The sequence below is a fragment of the Lynx canadensis genome, chromosome A1, assembly GCF_007474595.2.
Source record: "Lynx canadensis isolate LIC74 chromosome A1, mLynCan4.pri.v2, whole genome shotgun sequence".
Lineage (NCBI taxonomy): Eukaryota > Metazoa > Chordata > Mammalia > Carnivora > Felidae > Lynx > Lynx canadensis.
In genome coordinates, this window is record NC_044303.2 from 2,162,945 (window position 1) to 2,189,235 (window position 26,291).

At 41.1% G+C, this 26,291-nt stretch overlaps 1 protein-coding gene across 5 annotated transcripts in view; it reads right to left on the bottom strand.

The window, feature by feature from the left end:
- ZDHHC20 (zinc finger DHHC-type palmitoyltransferase 20) overlaps window positions 1-26,291 on the bottom strand; it is a 68,038-nt gene that overhangs the window by 19,903 nt on the left and 21,844 nt on the right. For 3 of the 5 annotated variants that reach the window (XM_030307730.1, XM_030307736.1, XM_030307757.1), the window contains exons 2-7: window positions 22,961-22,987; window positions 18,442-18,545; window positions 12,198-12,318; window positions 4,496-4,565; window positions 2,911-2,943; window positions 1,711-1,831 (exon numbers count right to left, since the gene is read on the bottom strand). In XM_030307730.1, the coding sequence (XP_030163590.1) occupies window positions 1,711-1,831; window positions 2,911-2,943; window positions 4,496-4,565; window positions 12,198-12,318; window positions 18,442-18,545; window positions 22,961-22,987 (476 nt within the window). The remainder of the gene's footprint in view (window positions 1-1,710; window positions 1,832-2,910; window positions 2,944-4,495; window positions 4,566-12,197; window positions 12,319-18,441; window positions 18,546-22,960; window positions 22,988-26,291) is intronic. The other 2 variants (XM_030307747.1, XM_030307763.1) reach the window with 2 other exon arrangements.

The following is a 26,291-nucleotide window of genomic DNA, read 5'->3' on the forward strand; positions in this document are numbered from 1 at the left end:
TTTAATGAATAAATCATTATATGCAAACACCGGAGTTTCTGATAAAAAATATAAAATTCTATAATTTAGACTTTATTCATCCGGCACTAAATCCTTTACTTAAACAGGGCCACTGAACAGGGTTAAGAGGGTTGTTAACCGAACAAAGGTGCTCAGAACCAGGGGAACAACAGAACCCCAAACTCGGTGGGCTGAGACCACACAGAACTGGGTGCTTTCTTCTAATATGCACAAAGGCACTGCAGGTACCAGCATCCCCTGGTTTTAAATGCCCCAAGTTGAAAACATCCAAAAACGTTTTAGTGCAAGTCCTTGCAAAATATCTTAGCTATTTCCTGGACAAATAATCGTGCTTGATGACTGAGGCTTTGATTACGTTACGTCCAAGGAACGCTATGAAAAGCAACTCACAGTGGAAAGCAGCTGGATGCTGAACCAGAAAAATCCACGTCCAAATTCCGGCCGGTTACCTAACTCGTCCAACCTCGGTTTTCAACTCTGAAAACGGGAATGGCGACAGCTCCCTCTGCATCAACTTCGTTTTCTTACTTTCCGTACTCTTGACGCACTGGCACCTGCGGCCTTGCTGGCTGAAGAGAGGCTGCCTCTCCCACAGCTTTCCGGTCCTTAAGCGACAGCAAGGAACGAGCCTTTTGTCTATGACAACCTGACCAATCCAGAGTTCAGACTCCAAGCCACCTCCTCTCTCTGGCTGTTACTCTCCGGGAGACAATGCTGCCCTGCCTTCACCACCCCACGGAAAGGTGGAGACAACCCAGGGACTGCAGACATTACTCAAACTGGCTCCCCCCTAAATCTGGTCACCCTGCCTGGTGCTTCCCACGTGGTCCTGCATGGCGCGGTGGGCCCCTCCCCTCAGACACCGTGAGGAACAAACTTCCTTTTCGATGACACCTAATCAGCTCCCGATCGGCTGGCTTCAGCACGCCTGGGCAGTTCAGTCATAAAACCTACATTTTAAAACCTCTCAATAGAATTTTTAGGAAGGATAAATACAAAGTACTTTTTGACCACAATAATCCCCTCTTCAAAATCAAAGATTTAAATGTGAAAACAAAACTAATTAAAATGCCAATGGAAAAGGAAAACCTGGGTCAATATCGTATAAATGTATAGTGAACAGACTAAAGCCAGAAGTCATAAATGAAAAGCATGGCTTTTAAATAAATAGGAAAGTCAGAAATCATAAAAATACTGCTTTAAAGATATAAAACTTCAGTTTGATAAAAACAAAATAGGGTTGTAAGATATAAACTGAAAACGTGGAAAAAAACCTTTGCAACTCACGATAGAAAACAGATTAACATCTACAGAGGCAGGAAACAGATTAGTGGGTGTTTCGGGTATTGGCAATTTCACTTTTATTACTGTAAAACTGCAGGAAGTCTCTTCAACTCAACTAAAAGCAACTACTTCCCTAAAACTGGTGTATCTACTGTTACAGTGTTGGTGAAAAGAGTTTGGATCACTGAAGTTCACTGTATCTTGTTTACTATCCATTTATATACAAGTAAACATAAACATATGAAGGTAAATTATAACCGATCTACTTTCTGATCCATTATAAATTCCATCTAGTAAAACTGAAATGAAGTGTATCTATTTATAATAAAGAATGAAGGAATTCTTTATGAATATAGCATCTTAAAAAGGCTTAAATATATGTTTTAAGATAGAAAAAAGACTTACCGTCCAAAATTTTATAAAGTACTGTAAAACTGTTGTAGCCACAAAAAGGCAATATAACAAGGAATACAATAAAAACAGCAGGAAGAATTTGTAATTAGAAAATCCCACACAGTTATTCACCCTAGAAGAATACAAAAAGTCACACTGTAAAAATATGACAAACCACAAACTCACAGAGACAAAACACAGAATGGTGTTTTCCAGGGGCTGCATGGGGCAGGGATGGGCACAGAACCTTAGCTGTGCAGGATGAGAAGCTCTGGATGCTGGGCGCACAACAGTGCGAACGTACTTTGTACCTACTGAAGTGTACACGTAGAAATGGTTAAGGTGGTAAATTTTACGTCATTTTTTAAACCATAATAAAAACAACAACAACACATACGACAGATAAAAAACTTAATCATTATTACTTGGAAATGAGCCATTTGGGAAGTAGGAGAAGCAGTGTCTTCACTGTGGATGTGTGTTTTTAATAAATTCTATGAGGAATTTGGAATTTATTTTATTTTATTATTTCTGAGAGAGAGAGAGTGAGTGAGAGGAAGAGGGAAAGGACACAGGGAGAGGGAGAAAGAATCTTAGGCAGTCTCCAAGCTCAGTATGGGGCCCAACACGGGCCTTGATCTCACGACTGTGAGATCATGACCTGAGCCGAAATCAACAGTTCAGACACTTAAACGCCTGAGCTACACAGGTGTCTCAAGCAATTTGGAATTTTGATGTTTAATTCTTTTTTTTTTTTAATTTAATGTATTTATTCTGAGAGAGAGAGAGAACGAGCAGGGGAGGGGCAGAGAGAGAGGGAGAGAAGAATCCCAAGCAGGGTCCGTGCTGTCAGTGTGGAGCCCAGGGTGGGGGGGGGCGGGGGGCGGAGGGGGTTTGATCCCACGAACCGCGAGATCATGCTCTGAGCTGAGATCAAGAGTGGACACTTAACTGACAGCCGCTCAGGTGCCCCAATGTCAATTCTTATTATGTACTTACTTGGGTTAATACATCAGATTTATAGTTAAAGGAATATATTTAATATAAACAACTACATACATATATATGCATATAAATGACTACATCAATCTTGATATCTAGGAGTAATTACACTGACCTTCAAAACTTAAAAATGCTGAGGTAAATTACTCTCAATTCTCTCCTTCCCACCTCTCCACCCCCAATGAGATTTCCTCTATTTTTTATACATACCAAGGACAGTGATGATCCATCTTAAGAATACATCTAAAAAACAAATAAGCGTAAGAAAATCCTTATAAAAATTCCCCTAATTCTAATTGCTCATAATTTTCTTCTTCTTTGGCTTAAATTTTTACCTTTACAAATAACATCTTAGAAGAACCAACCCAGTGAACATTAGGTTCGAAAATATTTCTGATATTTCGCCAAGTACTTTTACAGGTAAGAAATAATGATTTTTAATACTGGGAATTCAGTTGTGCACAGTCAACTGCTTTGAACCACATCAAATGATATTTTAATATACTGATATGGTACATGTAACACTAGGTCACTTAGGCCCAGCTTACAAATTAGCTGAGGGAGATAAAATGAAACACAGAAATCCCTAGGCTGTTTTAACCACATGCAAGACATAAAAATAAAACCATAGGAGCAAATATGTTAAAATATTACCAACGATGGGCTTGTAGATGGTTATTTTTTCCACACAATTCACAAAATTGGATTCCATAGATGAGGCACGACTATGCTTTTATAATTAAAAAAACCCCTCCAAATCTGCCTCCCCGCCAATACACATAATCCAGATTTGTATGAAGTCAGACCAGAGAACATCTCAAATACAGCCGTCTCCCCTATCTAGAGTTGCTTCTCCTCGTCTCAGCTGCCAGCAGTCACCCACGGTCTGGAAGCAGATGATCCTCCCTCTGACGCACCCAGAAGGTCAGCGGCAGCCAGACGCTGCCAGGCAGACAGGGTCTATGTCACCCACCTCCCTTCATCTCTTCCCAGTTGGGGTAGGTACACGGGAAGACATTTTTAGAGAGTCCACATTCACATACACTTATTACAGCCTATTGTCATAGTTATTGTTTTATTATTAGCTACCGTTGTTAATTTCTTACCATGCATAATTTAGGAGTTAAATTTTTTCATATAGTTACGTATGTATAGGAGAAAACATAGTATATATAGTTTCAGGCATTCACTGGGGATCTTGGGACATATCCTCAGACAGATAAGAGGGGACTGTTGTAACATAAGAAATGAATAAACTAATACCCAGAATGTTAAACAACCTAACCACAGTTCAAGGACTAGCAGAGATTCCTAAACTATAGATCTTTCCTTCAACACACTGTCTTCTCAAAAGTGCACATAAAATAAAATCTTTCAAATTTTTCTGGGAACGATGTCACAGACAGTAACTGAAAACAGTATGTTTGTGGTTTGTTATGTTTTAATATTAACAAGATAAACAAGAATACTGTCATGATAGTCTTTTTAATCCGCGAGCTAAAGTTATCTTTCTCAAAGGGGTTATTACTTGCTCATCAATGTTATTACATTAGGCGTAAGCATAGGAAGTATATTTAAAAAACATTCTATCAACTCGTATAGGAAGCGAGATTACTTCAAAGTATATTCTAGCTTATATAAATATTTTTGTTAGCCCAGCATACATAGCAAGTAATTGGAGAGGATGAAGCGTTTTTGCTAAGCATAAAGCATACAAAATATTCCATCCCCTACTCTTCTCCCGTCACCAATGTGCAGTGCTAGGGTTAAATGAAAACAAATGAGTCATACTTACATGTCACATGCTGAGCAGTGATGTGCCCGGTCAGGTTTAATCAACTGACATCTTTCACAATATCTGATGGCTACATTTAAGAATTAAAAGGAAATTGTTGAAGGATGTACAAGCTGAATTTGACTATAACATTTGCTTTCATTCTTTTACAAATAACTCTGTGAAACTGGCAACTAATCATTTAAAAAAAAATTTAATGTTTACTTATTTTGAGAGAGAGAGAGAGAGAGAGAGAGAGAGAGAGAGAGAAAGAGAGAGAGCAAGCCAGGGAGGGGCAGAGAGAGAGGGAGAGAGAAATCCCAAGCAGGCTCCGCCCAATGCAGAACTCACAAACCATGAGATCATGACCTGAGCTGAAACCAAGAGTCGGATGGATGCTCAACCGACTGAACCACCCAGGTGCCCCTCAAAAAGTACTTTTTAAAACCATGATTATGGATGAATAACGACAATATCATCATAGTCAGATGCTCACTGTTCTCTGCGTGACGGCCTCTAAAGCAAACAGATTGTACCGACTTGGCAACAAGGCCAATGGTCTCTCGCAAACTGTTGAAACTTTTACAGATTAGAGCAATTAAACGGTAAATACTCTACTTGATATTCTAAGTGTAGTGGGCTTCTTTGGGGCGTATCTGCCTGGTCGAAAAGCCACTCTCTCCTCCTCTGGGGAACAAGTCCAGACCACCCTTCCCCCTTCTAGTTCGTGCTCTCTCTCTCCCGCGGATGCAGCACAGAGACGGAGCGCTGGAGCTGGGAAACACGCGACGGTGATGGTCTGCCATGTGACTTGGGAAAAAAATGAAAACTCATTTGGAGGCAGACAGTGTTACAAATCAAACAGATCTACAGGAACCAGAAGAAACAAGCTCCACACAGTCCCAGCTTTGGCTCTCCAATTCCGGTTCCAGTTCTGTCTTGCAGTCTTGCCCTTAAGATACTGGAAATACCCACCAATTCCTGACACCATCTCATATTTTTCGGCGGTTTTTTGGGGTGAGAGTTAAAAAGCCTAAGTTGCTGCCTATTACTTGTGATCCTATTTGTTTGAGCCTATTTTCTGTACTATTACTGTTTGTTTCCTAGCACAGAAAATAGGTTCAAATAAAAATTTAAATTAACGATACCCTCTAAAAATTGCACGGACAATGTGTGTTACAATCTTTTTGGAAGGAAATTTGGGAGCATCTATAAAAACTTAAGATGTATATGTTCTCTGACCCAGGATTTCTACTTCTAGAAAATTCTACAGACATGTTCACTATAGCATTATTTTTAACAATAAAATATTATGAATCACTTAAATTATGTAAATGGCTAGGCATTTTATATCTATCCATACAGTGGAATACCATGCAGACTTTAACGAGAATTTTCCATACAAAATACACACGTACCCTAAATTGGAAAAATGCAAATACATCAGATGAAAAAAAGCAAATTGTAGAACAGTTTGAATATATAGCATGTTTCACAACTCTAAGGGAAATAAGTATATTCTTTTCTCTTCACATATCCCAATAAAATATATCCACCTTCTAGAGGTGAATTAACATGTAAGAGAGACAAAGTGCTATTCTGAAGCTTTGAAGCAATGTTATACTTGCTAAAAGGCACTATCCGGGTAACTAAATCTGTATTGGTTAATACCTATCCACTCTAGTTGTTGAAATATATTAATTGCATGTAAGTTTTGTAATACTCTGCCAAGTATGAAAATTTTCTGCGAGGATGTAACAGGGTCCCCCCGGAGAACACTGCCAGGGTGAAGGGCAACCTCACTTTTCATTTGGTGCCCTAAAAATTTTTTTTTAGATCGTGTGCATGTATTACTTTTGTAATTTCAACAAAAACGTCTTTAAAATGAAGGGGATGTAGGTAAATACCCACTCCTTAAATGAGTAAGCCGTACTACACTGAGGGCCTTCTAGAGGGCCTTAACCCCATCACCGGGGTTGGACACTAGGGAGGTCAAACCAGACAATGTAGAAAAAGGAAAGCTTTAGGACCGTAGGAATGTGCTAGCTGATCTCTCCATTCAACAGATGAAAAACACCCCAAAGTCGAGAGGAAGTAATCTGCCCAAAGGCTAAACACAGCTGAACTGGCGGTTAAGTAAGATGAGGGTCAAGGGTATCTTAGTTTCTTTTTCCTCTATTCTTCTACTCAAAATTCTGAGATGGTAATTTTGCCCTGAGAGGAGACTAAACTGAACAGACTTTTTTTTTTCAGTTTTTATTTATGTGTTTTGAGACAGAGACACAGTGTGAGAGGGGGAAGGGCAGAGAGAGAGGACCCCAAGCAGGCTCCGTGCTGTCAGCATAGAGCCCCGTGCGGGGCCCGAACTCACAAAACCGTGAGATCATGACCTGAGCTCCCACTGAGAGTCAGATGCTTAACCGACCGAGCCAGCCAGGCGCCCCTGAACAGACGTTTGAAGAAGACTTGTGGTGGATCTTGAGGACTGAGCGGATAGAGGAACCGGGGAAAAGGAAGCAATCAGAAAACTTCAGTTTCTGGTCTAGGGCACCTAGATGAACGAGGCGGCAAACCACCGAAGGGAGCCCGGGTGAGGGCGGGCCGGGCGGGTAGCCTGGGGTAGGCGTTTTTCATGGATTCATTCTCTCACCCATTCATGCAGCAAGTACTGTATTCAGAGAGTTTCTGCCATGTGGCAAATACTGCTTGACGGTATTAAAGTCTGAATTGATGCGCCCAGTTCTGTTTGGGTTTGTAGGTTTGGGTAATAGGTGGCTCAAGGACAGCTGTCCTGGGGGAGGCCTGGGAAGACGATGGAGCAGCACGACCCCGAGCTCACCTCATCCCACGGACACCCACAGATCACGGACACATCGGTGCAAGAAACCCAGAACAGGAACCAAGCGGGAGATGCCGAACTGGGCGGCACAGGCCAAGGAGAGTGGGAAGCCTTAAATGACGGGTCCCTGGCCCCCAGGGGGAGAGGGCTGCAGCCCTGGGGCAGGGAGGTGGGAGGCCTCCAGGCAGACAAGCAATCCTCGAGTGTAGCTGCAACTCCGCCCGTGTACCTGACGTACAAGAAAGGGTCTGGGATACAGGTGAGTGCTGGTGTGACGGTGTCCTTGAATCTGCTCTAATTCATATGAGGAAAGTGAACTCCTTCTTGAAAACTATTAAAGAAAACAAATTGAGACATGATAAACGAATGATCACAATATCACAGTGTCAGAATTCCATAACTGAAAACAAAAGTTGAAGGAACAGTACAAAAAGAATTGGGGCAGGGCACCCTTGTGAAGTAATAGAAAAATAAGGGGCGCTCGGGTGGCTCAGTTGGCTGAGCATCTGGCTCCTGAATTTGGCTCAGGTCATGATCCCAGGGTCGTGGGATCAAACCTTGTATGGGACTCTGCACTGAGAAGGGAGCCTGCTTAAGATTCCCATTCTCTCTCTCTCTCCAAAAAGAAAAAAAGAAAGAAAAAATTTAGGAGGATGAATAATCATTCAAGGATGCAGAACAGAACTATACTAGAAAAGCAAAAAGAAGAAAGCTTCTCAAGAAGTCAGAGGGCAAAAGCCACTGAGCTCAAGTAGGGAGAATGGAGGCCAGCTGTCTGGAATCACGTGGGAAGGAACACAGGCCCTGGGTACAGACAGCTGACCAGAGGATCTGACTCAAAATATAATAGTGGTTAGAATATCAACAGAACCAAATTTTTGTTGTGACTGTTGTTTTATTTATTTTGAGAGAGAGAGAGAGAGAGAGAGAGAGAGAGAGAGAGAGTATGTGAGTGGGGGAGGGGCAGAGAGAGGGGCGGGGAGCGGGGAGCGGGGAGAGAATCCCAAGCAGCCTCCTCGCTGTCAGCACAGAGCCTGATGGGGGGCTTGAACCCACGAACTGTGAGACCGGGACCTGAGCCGACGTCAATAGCTGGATGCTTAACCGACTGAGCCACCCAGGTGCCCTGAAATTTTTGTTGTTGTTTTTAAGAGAGACATACTTTGACGCATACCTGAAAGCAGAAGGAAGAAGTTGGATGTAATTTATTAAGTGGAGAAGCAAGAGTTTTAGGAGAAAACTGGGGGAGAAGAGAGGAAAAAGGTCAGCAATCTCCATGCAAATATACGAAAGGACGAGGGGTGCCTGCGTGGCTCAGCTGGTTAAATGTCTGGCTCTTGATTTCAACTCAGGTCACGATCTCACGGTTCATGAGGTTCAGCTCCACGTCAGGCCCTATGCTGACAGCGCAAAGCCTACTTGGGATTCTTTCTCTCCGTCTCTGCCCCTCTACCGCCCTCTTCTCTCTCGAAATAAATAAAATCAACATTAAGAAAAAAAAGGAGAGGAACACAGACACCAAGAGGAAACTGATAAGCTCTGGAAAAGCCAGCCTGTAAGGGTGTGGTGACAGTGCACTGTGCTGGGAGCAGCAGGGACTCTGTCACCAGTCAGGTGAGATGCCAGTCCTCCGGCCAACCGCGTCAGTTACTGGGTCAGTAACTCACTTTCCACGAGCCTCAGTTTCCTCCTGTGTGAGTGCAAATAATACCAGGTGTAAGGGACTGCCGTGCAGATTAAATCCAAAATCTTCTAGAACATATCAGATTCTCAGTAAAGCAGGTGTTATTCATAGGATAATAAAAATTATTTCTGGTAAATATATGATTACAATTCCTGATAAAATAGAAATTCGGACTATGATGGGAAAAATCACGGAGAGAAGGCTAGTTAGATTCGCAAGTGCACAAATGGTGCGACACTAGAACTGGGATGACACAGAGAAGGTCGGCAAGGCCCCCGCACGAGAGTGACGTGCAGGGAGCGCAGGAGCGGCCCCGGAGGAGGGACAGATTCATTCAACAAACACCTACCGAGGGCCTATTAATGAGACACTTCGTTAGGGACCACGGGAGAAACTCCTGACTGCCAGACTCTTAGAATCAGGTCGAGGAGGTGAGATAAACAGAAATGACTATGAGGCTGTGATTTGTGATCGACAAGGTAAGAATTTGAGAAGTTCCAAGCACTTTTAAAAATTACTTCTTGTTCAAGTGAATAGAAATGGGTGAAAAGTAGACATTAAAACTTAAACTGGATTTAAAGAGGAAAAAATAATCATTCTAGGCAGAGGAAAAGACATTTCACAAAGGTGGGGAAAGACAGAGTGCTTCAGCACAGAGTTGATACAGGGAAACAGAGTGGGACAAAGGGAGAGAGACGTTGGTTGGATCCACCCTGTGGAGACTAAATTTTGTTTGTTTGATGAATAGATAATAATATGTCCACATGGTTCAAAAAGACCAAAGAGGAAGTGAGTGAAAAGCTTCCCTTCTGCCCCCGGAGATCCTTCCTGTGGAGGCCGCTCTGTCACTTTCATTCGTCTCTGGTCTGTGGAAGGTCCACTTCCTATAATACGTGTTTCTGTAATTTTGTTTTTTAAAGAATGAATAGATTTGACTTCTACAACAAGAAAAAAGAATGAAAGTCCCCAAAGTTTGGAATTCTAAGCAGCAGAAGTGCAGTATGAAACAGTGCTCCCGAGCTAGGACTCTGCCTGTCGTCAGAAGGTAAGAAGCTGTAAATCTCAGACCTTATCACTCGGGGACTTTGGACCCCTCATTGTGCCTCCTGTCCTCATCTCTAAAATGAGGACAAGTGCATCACCTACCTCAGAGTTGTCCCGAGGATTAAATAATCACCAGCAAAGTGTGTAAGACTGAACAGATGAAGGATATTATTCAGATTAGAGGAAAGTCATTATAATTAATGAAAAATAATAAAGCTTAAAGTGTAAAGATTTTACATCAGCGGCCATTAACTCTTCAGGACACATGTACTGCTCTGAAAATCAGATGATCTTGCTATGAATGGGCTACTCTGAAAGCTACACGTACCCACAACTTTGCATATTATCTCAGGATTCATAAATTCTTCAAAATCTTGGATTTTAGGTTAAGAACGTCTCATCTACAGAACTAGAAGCGCAAATAATTATTATAAACCACACTTTTCATGATTGAATAGAAAAAGGATTATTTTATATTAGCTATCATTTACTGAAAATTTATAATTATATACCAAGATCTACACTAAATGCACATCTCATTTACGTATCTCACTTAATATTTCCACTAACCCAAAGACGTAGATATGTTTAGCCTTGTTTTAAAATAAGGACACAAGCACTTACAAAGCTAGTGACTCTCGCTACACTAGTAATAGAAAAGCTGGGGTCTGATCTGATATTCACGTTTTCGTTATGTATGGCAATGTATTAGTCATGCAAAATGAATAGTATTAAGCGCACGAAAAATTTAAAAATCAAACACCCCCTCCTAAAATCTGGCACAAACTTTGTACTTCCTTAGTCACAACGTGTAATGTGACTATACGAAAGTAAAGTTCCTTTTGCTTCCCCGCGGAGTTCAGCAGCATAGTGGGTTCTAGGGCCACAGCACCTCGATTTTATGCCAATTTTTCACATAGTCTCTGTCTGACCTTGAACAAGTTATCAACCTCTCTGTGTCTCAGTCTCCTCGCCTGTGAAATGAAGACAACAGTGTCTACGGCACAGGGCTGTTGTGAAGTTTAAATGAGTGTGTGTAAAGCACTCAGAACTGAGTAACTGTCGGCCATTACAGTATCTGCTATTTGAACAAACTCAGGAGGTACGTAATACATAACGTAAAACAATTTCCTATATTGAAGTGACCACACTGGTCACTCAGAAATTCATCCCCATCGTAAGACTCTCACCTGAGAAAAGGAAGGTGCTGGAGGAGTCACCCACCTCAGTGCAGGAAGTGGGACAGCAGAAATACCAGTGGCTTTGGAACCAGGCTAACCCGAGTTCAAATTCTGGCTCTCTGAATAGTAGTTTTAAAAACTGAACAGAGAGCACCCCGGTGGCTCAGTCGGTTGAGCGTCCAACTTTGGCTCAGGTCGAACTCATAGTGAGTTTGAGCCCCACCCTGGGTTCACTGCTGTCAGCGCAGAACCCACTTCGGATCCTCTTTCTCGCTCTCTACCCCTCCCCCAGCCTCAAAAATAAACAAACATTAAAAAAAAAAAAAAAAACTGGAACAGGCTTCCTCCCCTTTGTGTCTTTTATTCCTATCCATTCTAAGTTCGTGCATTCTTGATTAAAAAAAAATTACTCTTGTGATGACACACGATATTCAAATTCAAACCAGAATTTCCAAAAGATGGTTCACTAAGAATAACAAATGAAATTTTTAGCCATGATGTTGAGTTGGAAAAAAAATGCACAGAGACTCATAGTGAGCCCCTTAAAAAATCAATTATCAGGGCACCTGGGTGGCTCAGTCGGTTGAGCGTCCGACTTCAGCTCAGGTCATGATCTCACACTCCGTGAGTTCAAGCCCCGCATCGGGCTCTGTGCTGACAGCTCGGAGCCTGGAGCCTGCTTCAGATTCTGCGTCTCCCTCTCTCTGACCCTCCCCCATTCATGTTCTGTCTTTCTCGGTCTCAAAAATAAATAAAAATTAAAAAAAAATCAGTTATCAACATATGTACATATATGGACATATCTCTGAAATACCACAGAAGATACAGAACACGGGAAAATCTTGTTCTTGAAGACATTATCTGCAGCAATTACAATATCCATTTAATAGTCAAATCACGCAGACATATCTTGGCAGGGTTAATTATATTTTAAAACTTCTACGGAAAGGAAAACTTAAGACTGTTTTTTCTTACTCCTTGAAGCTGATGTGGTGTAGATAGGTAAGTCCCTTGCCGCTCTTCTCAAAATTTCTTGTTGTCTTTCTTGGCTGAATTCCTTTTCGTAACGTTCCTTTTCAGAATTGGACAAATAGAACTATAAAAGGAGAAATAACTGTTAATTCTTTTTAATCCCATGATCATGAACTATCACACTCAGAAAAACGTTTTATCCAGAACAAACAAAAAACATTTTCTTCCATGAAGAAAAGGCAAAATTTGTTTTCAGATTTAAGAGGCTAAATCAAGTACATTTTAACAAAACTACATACCTTTGACAGATTAAAAAATATCTGCCCTCTATTCTAATGATGGGAAAGAATATGAACTAGAAAATTGTGTATCTTTGCTTTCTACAGACAAAACTAAATACCTCCCAACCATAAAGGGTTAAGTATACACTTTCTACTAGAAAAACTCTGGTGTTCGAAAATTAGTGTCAAGAAATTTTTAATTTTTGGAAGGATGGCCAAAGATTCACTTGCTTTGGGTAACAGGTTAAATCGCGGGCATGGGGTCCAACCATTTTCTGGCCAAATATCTCAGTGAGGACAAGCCATTCTTTTACTACTTTGTTTTAGCTTTGAAAAAGCTAACCAACAGGAGTACTTTCTGCAAAATGACTAAGGGTTGTCAAGGCAGGCATAGTCTCCTTTTCTCCAAGAGCGATTCCTTTATGGAGTTATTTGTAGTTTCCATCTCTCACGTCTTTAATCCCACAGTGTGGCCAGCTTGCAGTTCGTTTCCTTGAACAGCACCTTCCCCACAAAGGACTGTCCAGAGCTGCTCTTCTTGTCAGGTCGTGGTCATCCCAGCATCTCAAGGACCCTGAGTCTTATGCCTCTATAATTTCAGGCAGATAGCTGCTTCCAGTTTCTCTCTATTTCACAGAATTTCTTTTTCAACTAAAAATGGCTTGAGACTTACTCTGTTTCTCAATTTTTACTTACAGGGTTTTGCTTGAATGGAGTTTCATCTCTTTCCGTTCAAGTATTTTGAGCCACCTGCTAACTCACTACTAAACGTTCATACTCCTGGTGCCCCACCATCAATAATAACAGTATTAGCTTAGCAGTGCAGTCTCTCCTATTACAAACAAGGCAACAGTTTGGCATGTCTGAAGGAGCTCTGGGTTGAGGAACTTTCTAAGACTGCGCATCTACTGACAGAGCTGACATTAAGATACAAGTCTTTTGAGTTTTACTCCAGCATGCGTCCCTCCATACTGCTAACGTAAAATAAACGTTCTTGATTTTTGCAGACTATTACTCTAACCTGACCAGACAGCACAGTTCAGGATGTGGAAGTCTATTTAGATTACCTCACCTGGTTCTCACACTCAAATCTTGATGGCACAAGAAATCCCCAAATGATTTGCAAGGAGTAATACAAATAAAAAGGACAGAAAGCAGTCAGAAAAGATTCCCATAATCTTAACATGAGACTGTGGAGGTCACTTATCTAACCTCCCGGGCAGGTAGGAATCTTCAGACGACGTTTCTGAGATCCAGTCCCTCTTGAATCAGATAATGAAGTACTTCCCTGCTTTGCAAAATGGCCCATTCTCTTTTAAGAGAATTATAACTTGTAACTTGTTTGAATTAAACGTTCTTTCCTGACATGATGTGCCCCTGTAGCATTCACAGTAAAGTATAAGAACCATATGGTATGATGATAAATATGTATTTGGAAAGGAGACATTCCTTGTAAAACGTGAACAGATTTCCCTGGACCGTCCTATTTCTAGCCAGGCCTCAACATCATCACTCTGCCTTAAGGACTACTGTCACAAACTATGAAAAACTTAAACGAAATGAAAATCTCACGAGACACCAGAATTTTAGGTGAGGAATGGAACAAAAAAAAAATGTTAATGGGTTCGAGTTCTGAAATTATTATTATGATTCTGGTTTTCATTAAAAGCTATGACTATCATTCAAACTATAAAACGCCAGTATCTTAAACTCAGTGTTCAGATGGTTCCATTTAAATACACATTAAATACCAGTTAAGAACCTGGCACTGTTCCAGGTAACAGGAATCCACAGATGAGTAACAACGTGGCCCTTGCCTCCAAAGTCCGTTTCTACAGTCCGGTCGGAAGGTCAGCCATGCCAACAGAGAAGTACAAGTTACAAATCAGCGTAAGTGCCAGGTACGATAAAAGCTCCCTTAGGACGGAGCGGGAACTGCCAATGAAAGCGTCTTGGAGGAAGTGGGGTCCGGGCTGGGTTCTGAGAGATAAACAGGAATCTTGCGGGAAAACAAGGAGGGGAAGAGAATCTCGGTAACAGGCGCAGCATGCAGAAAGCACGAAGACGTGACCGCAGCAAGGTATAGTCAGCGCGAGATAGGACTTGGCTGTCGAGGGCCAGGAAGAAGCAGTGGAGATGACGCTGCTAAGATGTTAGGTCACGAAGGGTCTCGTGCACCGTGCAAAGGAGCGCGGCTTGCACCCTGTAGCTGTCACGAAGGGTCTCGTGCACCGTGCAAAGGAGCGCGGCTTGCACCCTGTAGCTGTCACGAAGGGTCTCGTGCACCGTGCAAAGGAGCGCGGCTTGCACCCTGTAGCTGTCACGAAGGGTCTCGTTGCACCGTGCAAAGGAGCGCGGCTTGCACCCTGTAGCTGTCACGAAGGGTCTCGTGCACCGTGCAAAGGAGCGCGGCTTGCACCCTGTAGCTGTCACGAAGGGTCTCGTTGCACCGTGCAAAGGAGCGCGGCTTGCACCCTGTAGCTGTCACGAAGGGTCTCGTGCACCGTGCAAAGGAGCGCGGCTTGCACCCTGTAGCTGTCACGAAGGGTCTCGTTGCACCGTGCAAAGGAGCGCGGCTTGCACCCTGTAGCTGGCCGGCAGCCGCTGCAGGGTGATGGGAGGAGCGATGGGGCCGTATCTTGTCCTCGGAGAGAGGACGCCTAGTGACAGAAGATGCCTGCTGGCTCTTCAGATGCTGCTCCTCCTCACCGTTCATTCATTCACATATTTAGCAATCTGCCTGCTGTGTAAGACGTCTGACTCGAGGCAATGGGGACAGAGCAATAAACAACGGAGATCCTCCCTTCAAAGAGCTAAGACTTCAGTGAGAGAGACACTGTGCTTATAGAGGTCTCAGTTTAGGTGCCACATCCTCAGAGGTTTCCTTGACCATATGACCCGAAGTAGCTTTTCTCCCTGGTGGCTTTTATTGTTATGCTTTACTCCATCATCATGTTCTCACTCTAAAGCTAGGTAAATGTATCACAGTTATAATCATTTGTTTACCATCTGTGTCTCCCGTGTCTGTCTTGTTCCCTTAATTCCCAGAGCCTAGCACAGTCTGGTAAACAGGAGGTGCTAAGTACTTGCTGACAAAGAATGAAGAATATACCCAGGGGCGCCTGGGTGGCTCAGTCGGTTGAACGTCTGATTTCAGCTCAGGTCACGATCTCCCAGTTTGTGAGTTCGAGCCCCGCGTCGGGCTTGCTGCTGTCAGCGCAGAGCCCCGCTTCGGATCCTCTCCCCCTTCTTGTTCCACCCCTCCCCCGCCCGTGCACGCTCATGCTTGCTCTCTCTCTCTCTCTTAAAAATAAAAACACTAAAAGAAAAAAAAGAAAAAAAGAAAAAAATACCCGTATGTATAACTTAACTTTCCTAAAAATGTAGAGCTTTTTAGAGTCAAACGATTTCCCTGCGTCTGATGGCCAAGTGTTTTTCTAACCTCTCAGCTCACAGAGTCCTTTTAATGCAGTTACTTTAGGAGCCACCTCACAGCTTTGTAACTCCTACGAGGAGCTACCTCAGTCAGCCATCAGAGAACCACAAACTCCTGCTCTTTTCTGGCTGTCACCCTAGCTTAACTTAGCCGCCCTTGACGATTTCATAATCAACTCATTCAGTAGTGAACACCTACTACGTGCGAAGTAGTGGGGAGACGGGTGTAGCACAGAACAGCATGAAAATGATCTCTGCCCTCAAAAAACGGACAGTAAAGTGATGCATTCAAGGCACCAGGCAACTATGAAACTGGACGGTAAGTTCTATGACGGGAAGGTGGAGCATGCCAGGGCAGGGCCACTGGCCACAGGCCGGGGCAGTCAGCTCACCTTCTCAGAAGAGGGAGCGTGAAGAATGGGGGTGTATGTAACGGCTTAGGTCCTGGGCTGAATGCTAGATGGATGCAATATGACAAAACAACAACCAAAATAAGTAAATAACACTCAAATGGCGCTTATTACGTGCTGTGTATTCTTCTGAGCACTTTACATACACTATTAACCATATACTGTTATTATAAACATTACTAACCACATATATTATTAATTTATTCAACGTTTACAACAATCCCGTAAGGCATATACTAGTATTGTCCTCGTTCCACAGGACAGACGTGAGGTACAGACGGTTGAGGGAAGTCTCCAATGTTGTTGAGCCGGGGCAGTCTGGGGCCGGAGCCTGAGTTCTTCACCTCTACACTGTACTGCTTCTCAAAAGCATTACCGACTGTGTTTCTTATTCTATGTTTTCTTTCCTATAATGACAACTATTTACTTCTACACATGCTATATTTTCAACGGCCATCACTAGTATTAAGTGATCCAATAAAATCAGTTCCTTTTCAACTCAGAGCTTAAGGTATGGATGGCAGTTTGTAACATAACTTTAAAGGGGCGACTAATTATTGTCAAATGTCTGAAGAATATATGAAGAAACACAAAGTTTGATCGATGATTTCACTACCCCTTAAAACAAAAGCACCCAATAGAAAAAAAGGGCAAAAACCATTTGGCATTTTCTTAATGCTCAATTACACACCACATAATGATCCAGCAGTTGTAATCCTAGGCATCTACCCAAAAGAGCTATATATGTACGTTTGTAAATATGCATGTATGTGTATATAATATGCATATGCAGAAGAATGTTTACAGCAGCCCTATTTTTAACAGCCTTAAACTGGAACCCACCCAAATGCCCTTGCCCATGAACAACAGACCAGCTAAACAAACTGTTATTTACCGCAACCGAATACTCAACAAGAATGAGAATGAATGCTTCACAACTATATGCAACGACACGGATGAATCTCGCAAACGGAATGTTAATGAAAGAAGCCAGACACACAAACACACAGAGTGTAGGATCCCATTTACATGAAGTGCAAAACCAGGCAAAGCAAACTGATGCTATCAGGGGGGCAGGAGAGTGGTTTGTGGCAGGTGGGTGCCTGGAAGGGCGCACGAGGAGGCTTACGAGATGCTGGAGATGTGTCGTGTCTTCGACTGGGTGGTGGTTACTAAAAGGTGTTCGGTTTGTGAAAATCCATCAAGCGTACACTTATGTTTATACTCTTCTGCATGTATGTTCTACAAAAAGTTAAATGAACGTTGATATCATTTTTAAATACAGGGTCTATAATTCTGAAAGAATTTGATAGGAGGGGAAATCATCATCATCATCACCTATCACTGGTTGCCAACCATGTGGCAGGTACTGTGTTAAAAGCTTTACGTGAATGAATCTCACTCAATCCTCACAAACATCTTACGGAAACAGGCACTATTTGTTAGCTCCATTTTCCCATGAGAAAACTGAGGTTCAGAGACACTATGTAATGTGTTAGAGCAGAAAATCAAACTCAGGTAACCCTAATGCCAGAGAGCATATTCTTAGCCACCTAGCTATACCAAATGTCAGTCAGCTATGTCAAGGCAGGAGAAACACACTGGTCTTAAAACTTACTCTACATGAATATTTACTCACATTATTTTTCCCAATGGAACCTCAAATTAGAAGAAACACTAGACATACTAAAGTATAACAAACAATAGCCTAGACAAGTTGTTCTCACAACCAAAACTTTCTTCTGTCGCAGCACATTTGTTCAGGCCTGAGAAAATACGTTAAGGTGTCCAAAAATAAACTCTACTTCTCTAATTCAATTCTCTGTCCCTTAAGATTTTTTACTCCAATAAAAAAAAAAAATATGTCTTTAAGAAAACATAGCATGGCAGAAAAATACCAGTATAAGCAAACGTTAGCACTATTCTCGATCTCAGCGAGCTGAGCGGGTTGTATCTGAGACCGGGCTGACGACTCACATTCACAGTGTGGAGTCACCAAGCGAGTTCATGAGCGGAAACAGAACAAATGCATTATGTAATAAAGTTTTAACGAAGGTAACACAGGGAAAATAATTCCACAATTAGCTACAGCATTTGGCAATTTACCAACATGAAATTTACCTCTTTGGAGGGGGAAGCGGGAGATGTGAAAATTGTCATCCAATAGGACCATACAAACATAACAAAGAACAGATGGAAAGCCACAAGGTAAACAACGGCCTTTCCTGGTAAATAAAAACAAATAACATTTCATTGAATCCAGGTGAAAACAGGAAGAAGCTTTACATTAAAACACAATATTTAGGGTCAGGAGGCTTAATCCAATAAATAACCTTCATTAAAATCTACTGAGGACATCAAATATGTAAACGCCTTTATCTGCATGACGTCACAATTACAGATATGAGAAACATTCAATTCCTGCATTTAAGGGTTATCAGCCTGGTTTGTAAGTAAAGACTGCAGTCTAAGAGATTTGATTTTATTAAAACGCTTAAGGTTCAAGTTGAAACACCTTCTCTCAGTGTACTTCAAGGTCTTTCTAAAAGTTACATCTAAAAGTTACATTTTAAATGATTTAAAACTTACTTAAGACAGAAGCCACCACCATGAACATTAAGTCCAAGGAACTATCAGCTGAAAGTAATACAGGGAGTTCCCATCACAGTGAGTAATGAGTCATCTGAAAAACTCAGTTCCTGGATTGTCCAGAGAAGTTACGCTAAATTTCATTCTCCTTTCCACAAAGGGTACCCAAGAATTTTCAGCCCCTTAAAATTCCTGCCATAACTGGTTCCCAAGTAGATTAGCGTAACATTCTAACACCCTTAGCTCCAAATATCAACTCACAGATATAATTCAAAGCTTTTTGTTGTTTCTGCAGTTTTTCTGTTTGAAAGAAGCAGAACAGGTTTCCGAAAGGAGCAAGGACTGTTTACCAGGTGCCTAAAGTCCTTTTCCATGTGGAAGGTGGCACCACAAACCACGGAACAAAACCAAGAGACACAAGCATAAAAGTCTGCAATTCTACTCGTTTTGAAAGTTGAGATCAAATATTACTTCTTCCACATAAGCCTTCTCCATTACTTTTGCAACTCATTACCTCTTCATACCATACTGCCTCCAAAATCTGCTCAGACTTCAGTCAAAGCACTTAATTGGTTTCATTAAAGTTAGCTGCTTAATATTGATGACCTAATACATGCAAAACATTTAAAACAGTGCCTGGCACATAATAAATCCTTAATAAATACTGGCTATTTTTTTAAGTAATCTCTACGCCCAATGTGGGGCTCGCACTCACAACCCTGACATCGAGAGTCGCATGTCTACTGACTCAGCCGGCCAGGAGCCCCAGTACTGGCTATTATTATCATTACTATCCAAGAATCTTAATTTCCTCTCAAAATTTGGTTCTTTTTGCACGTTCCCTATTTCAGTGTTTCCCAAGTTAAAGAAATGATAAAAGTTTTCACTGGTCTGCAGTGAAATGAGAAACATGAAGAACAATGTAGTGAAGTTTTCATAAAGCTAACATGTATTGAATTCGAAGTACTATTCTTCTTTGGTCTGAGGTTATTTTTCTCTCACTTCTGGTTTAAAAAGTGTTCTGTTGAAATAAAATAACGATAAAAAAAATTAACAATCGTTGGACCCAGCCTTTTCTTTTGCCGTTATACTGGTGCATGTGTGGCTAAGAGAGCAGAACCACCAGTCCCACAGTTAACTGGCGCGGGAAGCCCGGGCCCAAGGACTCCTCACATCGCTCCGCTGATCGGCACAAAGTCCTTCAAATTCCAATTCCTAAAATCTCCTTCAAAGTAAACTCTCTCTCGTTATTTTCACTCTCAGTGTAACAGCTCATATCCTGTTGCTGATCTCATTTGGTTCACTGCAAAAGCCAACTGGTCTCCTTGCCTCCAGCCCATCTCAATGGCCAGTGTAAAATGTGTTGTTCAGAGTATCACCTTGGCTGTGACACGGCTGGGAAGGAACTCCACGTGCATGACTGGTGTATGCGCTGTAAACCACTGGGACTTCTTGGTAGCCACGTTTGACCACAGCTACTCAGATCACTAATTCCACCCACTGAAAGCCTACCTGAAGGTATATAATGTATACCTTATTTCTAACCCTCCCTGTAGTCCTGGAAGGTGTTCTTTCAGTTTACAAACGTGAAACCTGAGGCTCAGAGAACTTAGTATCTTGCCCAGTGTCACTTAGTAAATGATAAAGCCAGAATTCAAACCCACATCCACTTGACAAAAATCCAAGGTTCTTTTCATTACATCGTATTTTCCAAAAGTATATTTTCCTTCACTTTACCCACCATCTTAGTAGTTACATCCGATTTCAGAGCCAACATCTGATGCCAAGATAAAATCTTTCCCACAACTCCCATCTATCTTCAAATTTGCTTTTCAACGTCCACTAGAACGGATTGTCACCCTCACTGAAAATTCTGGTTTCTGAAAATCTCTGCTCCCTTCAGGTTGAACCCCATGGTCTACCCAGTGGATTCATTATTATTCCTTCGTTCGACTTTCCTTTGGAAAAGTATACTGGAGCTCAGTCTCCTACTGTTATATGAACAGTGAGGCATTTACTGAGTCTGCAGTATTATTTTTACTTAGCTTGCTTCACTTCTTTATATTTTTGCCTGGCCTCCATATTCAATCAAATTTGTCAATCTTCGTCTGTATACTACTGTATAGCTTTGAGATAAACGGTAACCTTGAGGTACTTTAAACTTCTTAATCATTTAGTTACTTACAACTAAGGTCAGCATATGAAACAATATACTCTCAAAATATTTTTAAAGACATTTAATATATTTTTAGAGTATTTCTGCTCTCCACAGAACAAAATGGTTTCTGCTTTAAAAAATCTCAACCCTCAGCTAAAAGAACAAAACAGATAAATCTCTTAGCATAATGCCTGAAATATAATAAGTTCTTAACAAATGGAAATTATCACATTATAATGTAATCAAACACTGCTTTTATTTATTTATGTTTATTTTTAATCTTGAGAGGGAGGGAGAGAGAGAGAGAGAGAGACAGACAGACAGACAGAGCACAAGCAGGGGAGGGGCAGAGAGAGAAGGAGACACAGAATCCAAAGCAGGCTCCAGGCTCTGGGCTGTCAGCACAGAGCCCAACATGGGGCTTGAACTCACGAACCACAAGATCATGACCTGAGCCGACATTGGACGCTCAACCGACTGAGCCACCCAGGCGCCCTGATGAAATACTGCTTTTAAATAAATTAGAAATAATGTGATTGTTAGTAAGAAAACTTCTGGTCACATATATATGCTATAAACCATTGGTCAGAAGTAACAAAGTAAAATCTTAGTTAACTAAGCAAATTAAATAAAAGCAAAAAAAAAATCTATAAATCAAAAAATCTGATTCAAAAATCACCTGTAAGTGAATTTAAAAAAACAAACAAATAAGCAAACAAAAAAACTCCATCAAAAGAATCTTTGAAAGACATGGGCAAAATAGCCCCAAGAAATAATAAGTTAGATGTTCTTTTATAAATACTTCAGAAATTTCTCTGCTTTCTGTATCTGTGCTATCACATATAGAAAACAGTTTTGATTTAAAGGAAGAAAATCAAGCCTACCAAGGGGAAGTCTATATTCCTCTCCAACCCTGGCTAGAACTGACAAATCAGAGTCAAAGGCAACTTGAGATCTACATGCTTAATGCCTAATTCTTTCCAATAAGAATAAGTATTTATCAGTAATTTCTAACTGTTCAACTGCTTTACAAATCCTCTGGATTTTGTATCTCAAATCAAATTTTATTTTTGAAATTTGATTTCAATAACTTAGTATTTTCTTTTATCCTGGTGAAATATTGAGCAATGATTTTTCCCTCTAGGCATTATCTCGTTGACTAGTTGTTACAAAAAGTAGAATTCCCTTTCAAAATAAACTCGTAATACAATTCACATATTTAGTCTGGTGATTTTGTAAGATGTCTGTGAGCAGTAAAGCATTATTTTTAACAAACACATTATCAAGAGAACCATCAGTAAAATCTGGGCGTCATGAAACAAAATCCCCTCTTCAACCCTAGCTAGAACGGATATTAAAAATCTTTGGGGGTGCCTGGATGGCTCAGTTGGTTGGGCACCTGACTCTTTGATTTTGGCTCAGGTCATGATCTCGCGGTCCTGGGACCAAGCCCTGTGTCAGTTCCATGCTGAGGGTGGGGCCTGCTTGGGATTCTCTGTCTCCCTCTGCCCCTCCCCCCACTCAAGCTCTCTCTGTCCCTCTAAAATAACTAACGAAACATTAAAAAAAAAAGAAAAAAAATCTTTGAAGTACTACTGTCAAGAGTTCTGAAGAACATACAAGGCATAAATATGTACATAAATATATCAAAGAAGTTTGGGTACTAGGTGCCTTACAAAATAACAGCTACTCCAATTTATATAAACACCACAAATGAAAAGATATCGAATGAATACAAATAAACACAATACTGTATCTCCTACTTAAACTTTAAAAACATAGATTTTATTTCTGAAAACAAAAACACATATAGTCATCACTAAATAAAAGCAAGCAGGTTGCAATTACGATACCATAAATATTCTACTTAAATTGAGACTTAAATTGCCTTACCGTTTTCTCCATTTCCAGAGAGAGTAACTAGAATAGAAGAAAAATAGTGAATAAATAATATACTTTAAACATTTTGTACATAAATTTTATTTCAGAGCAACTATTCATCCTAATATCTTTTTCACAAAAATAAAATTTAGTTATAATATGTAAACACTAATGCAAATTCAAGATTGCACACTTTTTATTATTTTTTTAAATATAATTTATTGTCAAATTGGCTAACATACAGCGTATACAGTGTGCTCCTGGTTTTGGGGGTAGATTCCCATGATTCATCACTTACATACAACACCCAGGGCTCATCCCAACAAGTGCTCCCCTCAATGCCCATCACCCATTCTCCCCTCTCCCCCACCCCTCTTCACCTCTGTTTGTTCTCTGTATTTAAGAGTCTCTTATGGTTTGCCTCCCTCCCTCTCTGTAACTTTTTTCCCCCTTCCCCTCCCCCATAGTCTTCTGTTAAGTTTCTCAAGTTCCACATATGAGAAGACTGCACACTTTAAAAACACTAAAATGCTAAACATAAAATTTTTTTTCTCCTCAACCAATCACATTAAAATTTTTTTCAGACCTTTGTTACTTTTAAACCTATCAATATGTATACAGTTATGTTTTCTTTAGCTCTTTCCTTAATGCCACCTACAGAATAAATAGGACTCTCCTCTATGGCACTCATATTTACATAATCAGTCTGGGATGTACCTTACTAAACTTTGTGAAAACTATACTCAAGACAATTTTGTCTTTTTCTATAGAAAAAAAGGAAAGGAACCCATCCCTATAATTTTTAGAGTGCTTTTTATCTCTAGCCTAAAACCCTGGGAATTGCTATTTATTCCTTCTCTCCAGGTAGTCCAATGGCTTTTAGGTCCTGTTAATTCTACTACCTAAGCCTCTTCAAATCTGTCACCTCCTTTCAATTTTTCCCATTACCTTATTTCAGGCCCTCTTCAAACATAATGGCTTAAAGACACTTTCAACTATCAGTTTCAACACACCTCACCACCAGCAAATTTGATGGCTGAATATTCTTTAACACTTCCCAGCAGCCTTCAGAATAAAGTCCAAGATCTTCAGGGTAGCAACCACAGGCCCTCTGTGATCTACCTCTCCAGTCTGTCATTTGCCCATACCTGTGGTCGAATTATCCTGAACAAACAGCAGTTTCCTAAATGTATCAAGCAGTTTCACATGTGCTGTGTGCCTCTCCAACTCACACTCCAAGGCACAGTTTAAATACTACCTCCTTTGTAAAGCCTTCCGGAGTCCCTCTTTAGGCAGAGCAGACACTCCTTTCTATCATCACTGCTCACTCTTTCATCTCTACCATGCCACACCATTTTTTTTTGCAATTACTTGGTGATATGTCTGTCTCACTCTACTGGACTGCACAGGTGTGGAATCATGTCTTAGATTGACAACCCTAAAAATTATTATTAACTGTATTTTACAGACAAGTAAGCTAAAGCTCAAAATATTTAAGTGACTTGGCTAAAGTCGCAAAACTAGTACATGTAGTGTAGCTCAAGCCTCCTTGGACTTGTATTCTGTCCTATAGTGTCTCTCACCTTATTCATTGTTTTAGTTCCAAAGCCTGGCATACAGCAGCAATGCTTAAGAAATATTTGTTAATTCAATAACCATTTTGGACTAAAATCTGTTGATAAAAGAGAGAAGTACCTGGACACCTCCTTAATAAACTAAAATATATCTACTTCAATCCCCAAACCAGCATAACTAATGAGAAACACGAGAGAAGTATTCCCACTAACGTTCAGGAACAAAATAAGCAAGTTCATGATTTTTTTTAAAGCATTGTTTTAGAGAGGCATAGGGCTTCTTCTCAACCCAGCTCAGATCAATCAGGTAGAACAGCAGAGTAGTTAGATCCTGGGCTGGTCCCCCCTGGCCTCACAGAGCATTCCCCATTTATGCTAACATACACTAAAAATATAATTTTCAATACTGTCCTGATGTGAAATGATTAGGAAGCACTAGGCAAGCCACACAATTATGAGAAATAAATTAGTGGTATACAAATGGAAAAGAAGCAAATGTATCACTACTTGTATATTGTAAGACTACATGCCTTCATAGCCAAAGAAAACCAACGGAGAAACTACCATAAACGAAGGTGGTAGTGGTATACAGAAATCAGAGCTTTCCCAACATACGTGCAATCACTCTGTAGAAATTATAAGTGAATAAAAGTTTTATTTATAAAGCCACCTAAAAAGATAACATTCCTATGGATGGACATAAGAACTGGGCAAGATCTACACGAGGGCTCCCCACAAGCCTCCACTGATACCATGGGGACGGATGCTTCATTCCTGCCCCGTGGGAATGGACATCTACCAACTGCCCAGGCCTTCACCTGCTCTGTTACGGCCCCAGTAGGAAAGTGGGGGAGGAGATACAAGAGGGTTTCCTTGTGAAAGCTGGGCCAGGGGGAAGTCTAAGCCCACGCTCAGCCTCTGCTGGAGAAAGTGGGGACAGAGTGTAGTTTTTCCATGGTTTTTGGCTGGAGCAGGGCAGTTACTGTCTAGTTTGTCTTCCTAGGTTGCCCTTCTCCTGGTTTGGCTAAAGAAAACCAGCTTTCTTGGGGTTTTTCTGTCTGTGCCCACTGGTGCTTCCAGGTTGGCAGCTTCTCTAGCATGCAGGATGGGACACATGAAGCAGGGAGTTTGCCTCAGTATCATTCCTCAGGCACCAAGGTCCTCAGCTGATCTGCCTTTCTCTCTCCACACTTCAGCATCTTATGTTTGTTTATGTTCCAGGGTTTTATTATTATTATTATTATTATTATTATTATTATTTAATGTTTATTTATTTGAGAGAGAGAGAGAGAGACAGACCGTGAGCAGGGGAGGGACAGAGAGAGAGGGAGTCACAGATTCTGAAGCAGGCTCCAGGCTCCGAGCTGTCAGCACAGAGCCCGATGCGGGGCTTGAACTCATAGACTGTGAGATCATGACCTGAGCTGAAGTCGGACGCTCAACCGACTGAGCCACCCAGGCGCCCCCGTACAATATCCAGGGGTTTTCGTTGTACTTAGCAGGAAGAACAGTAAGAGTGTGTATTCACTCGTCCCAGAACTGGAAATTCCAATTTGTTTCTTTTTACTGCAGAGTAGTATTCTATTGTATGGAGGTCCCACAACTTATTTATCCATTTACCAGCTGATAAGACATTTGCTTTTGGTTTTTGGCTACTATGAATACTCACATACAAACCTTTGGGTGGACGTATATTTTCATTACTTGGGTAAATATTAGATACAAGATTGCTGGAGCTCTGTTTAACTTTATCAGAAACAGCCACACCG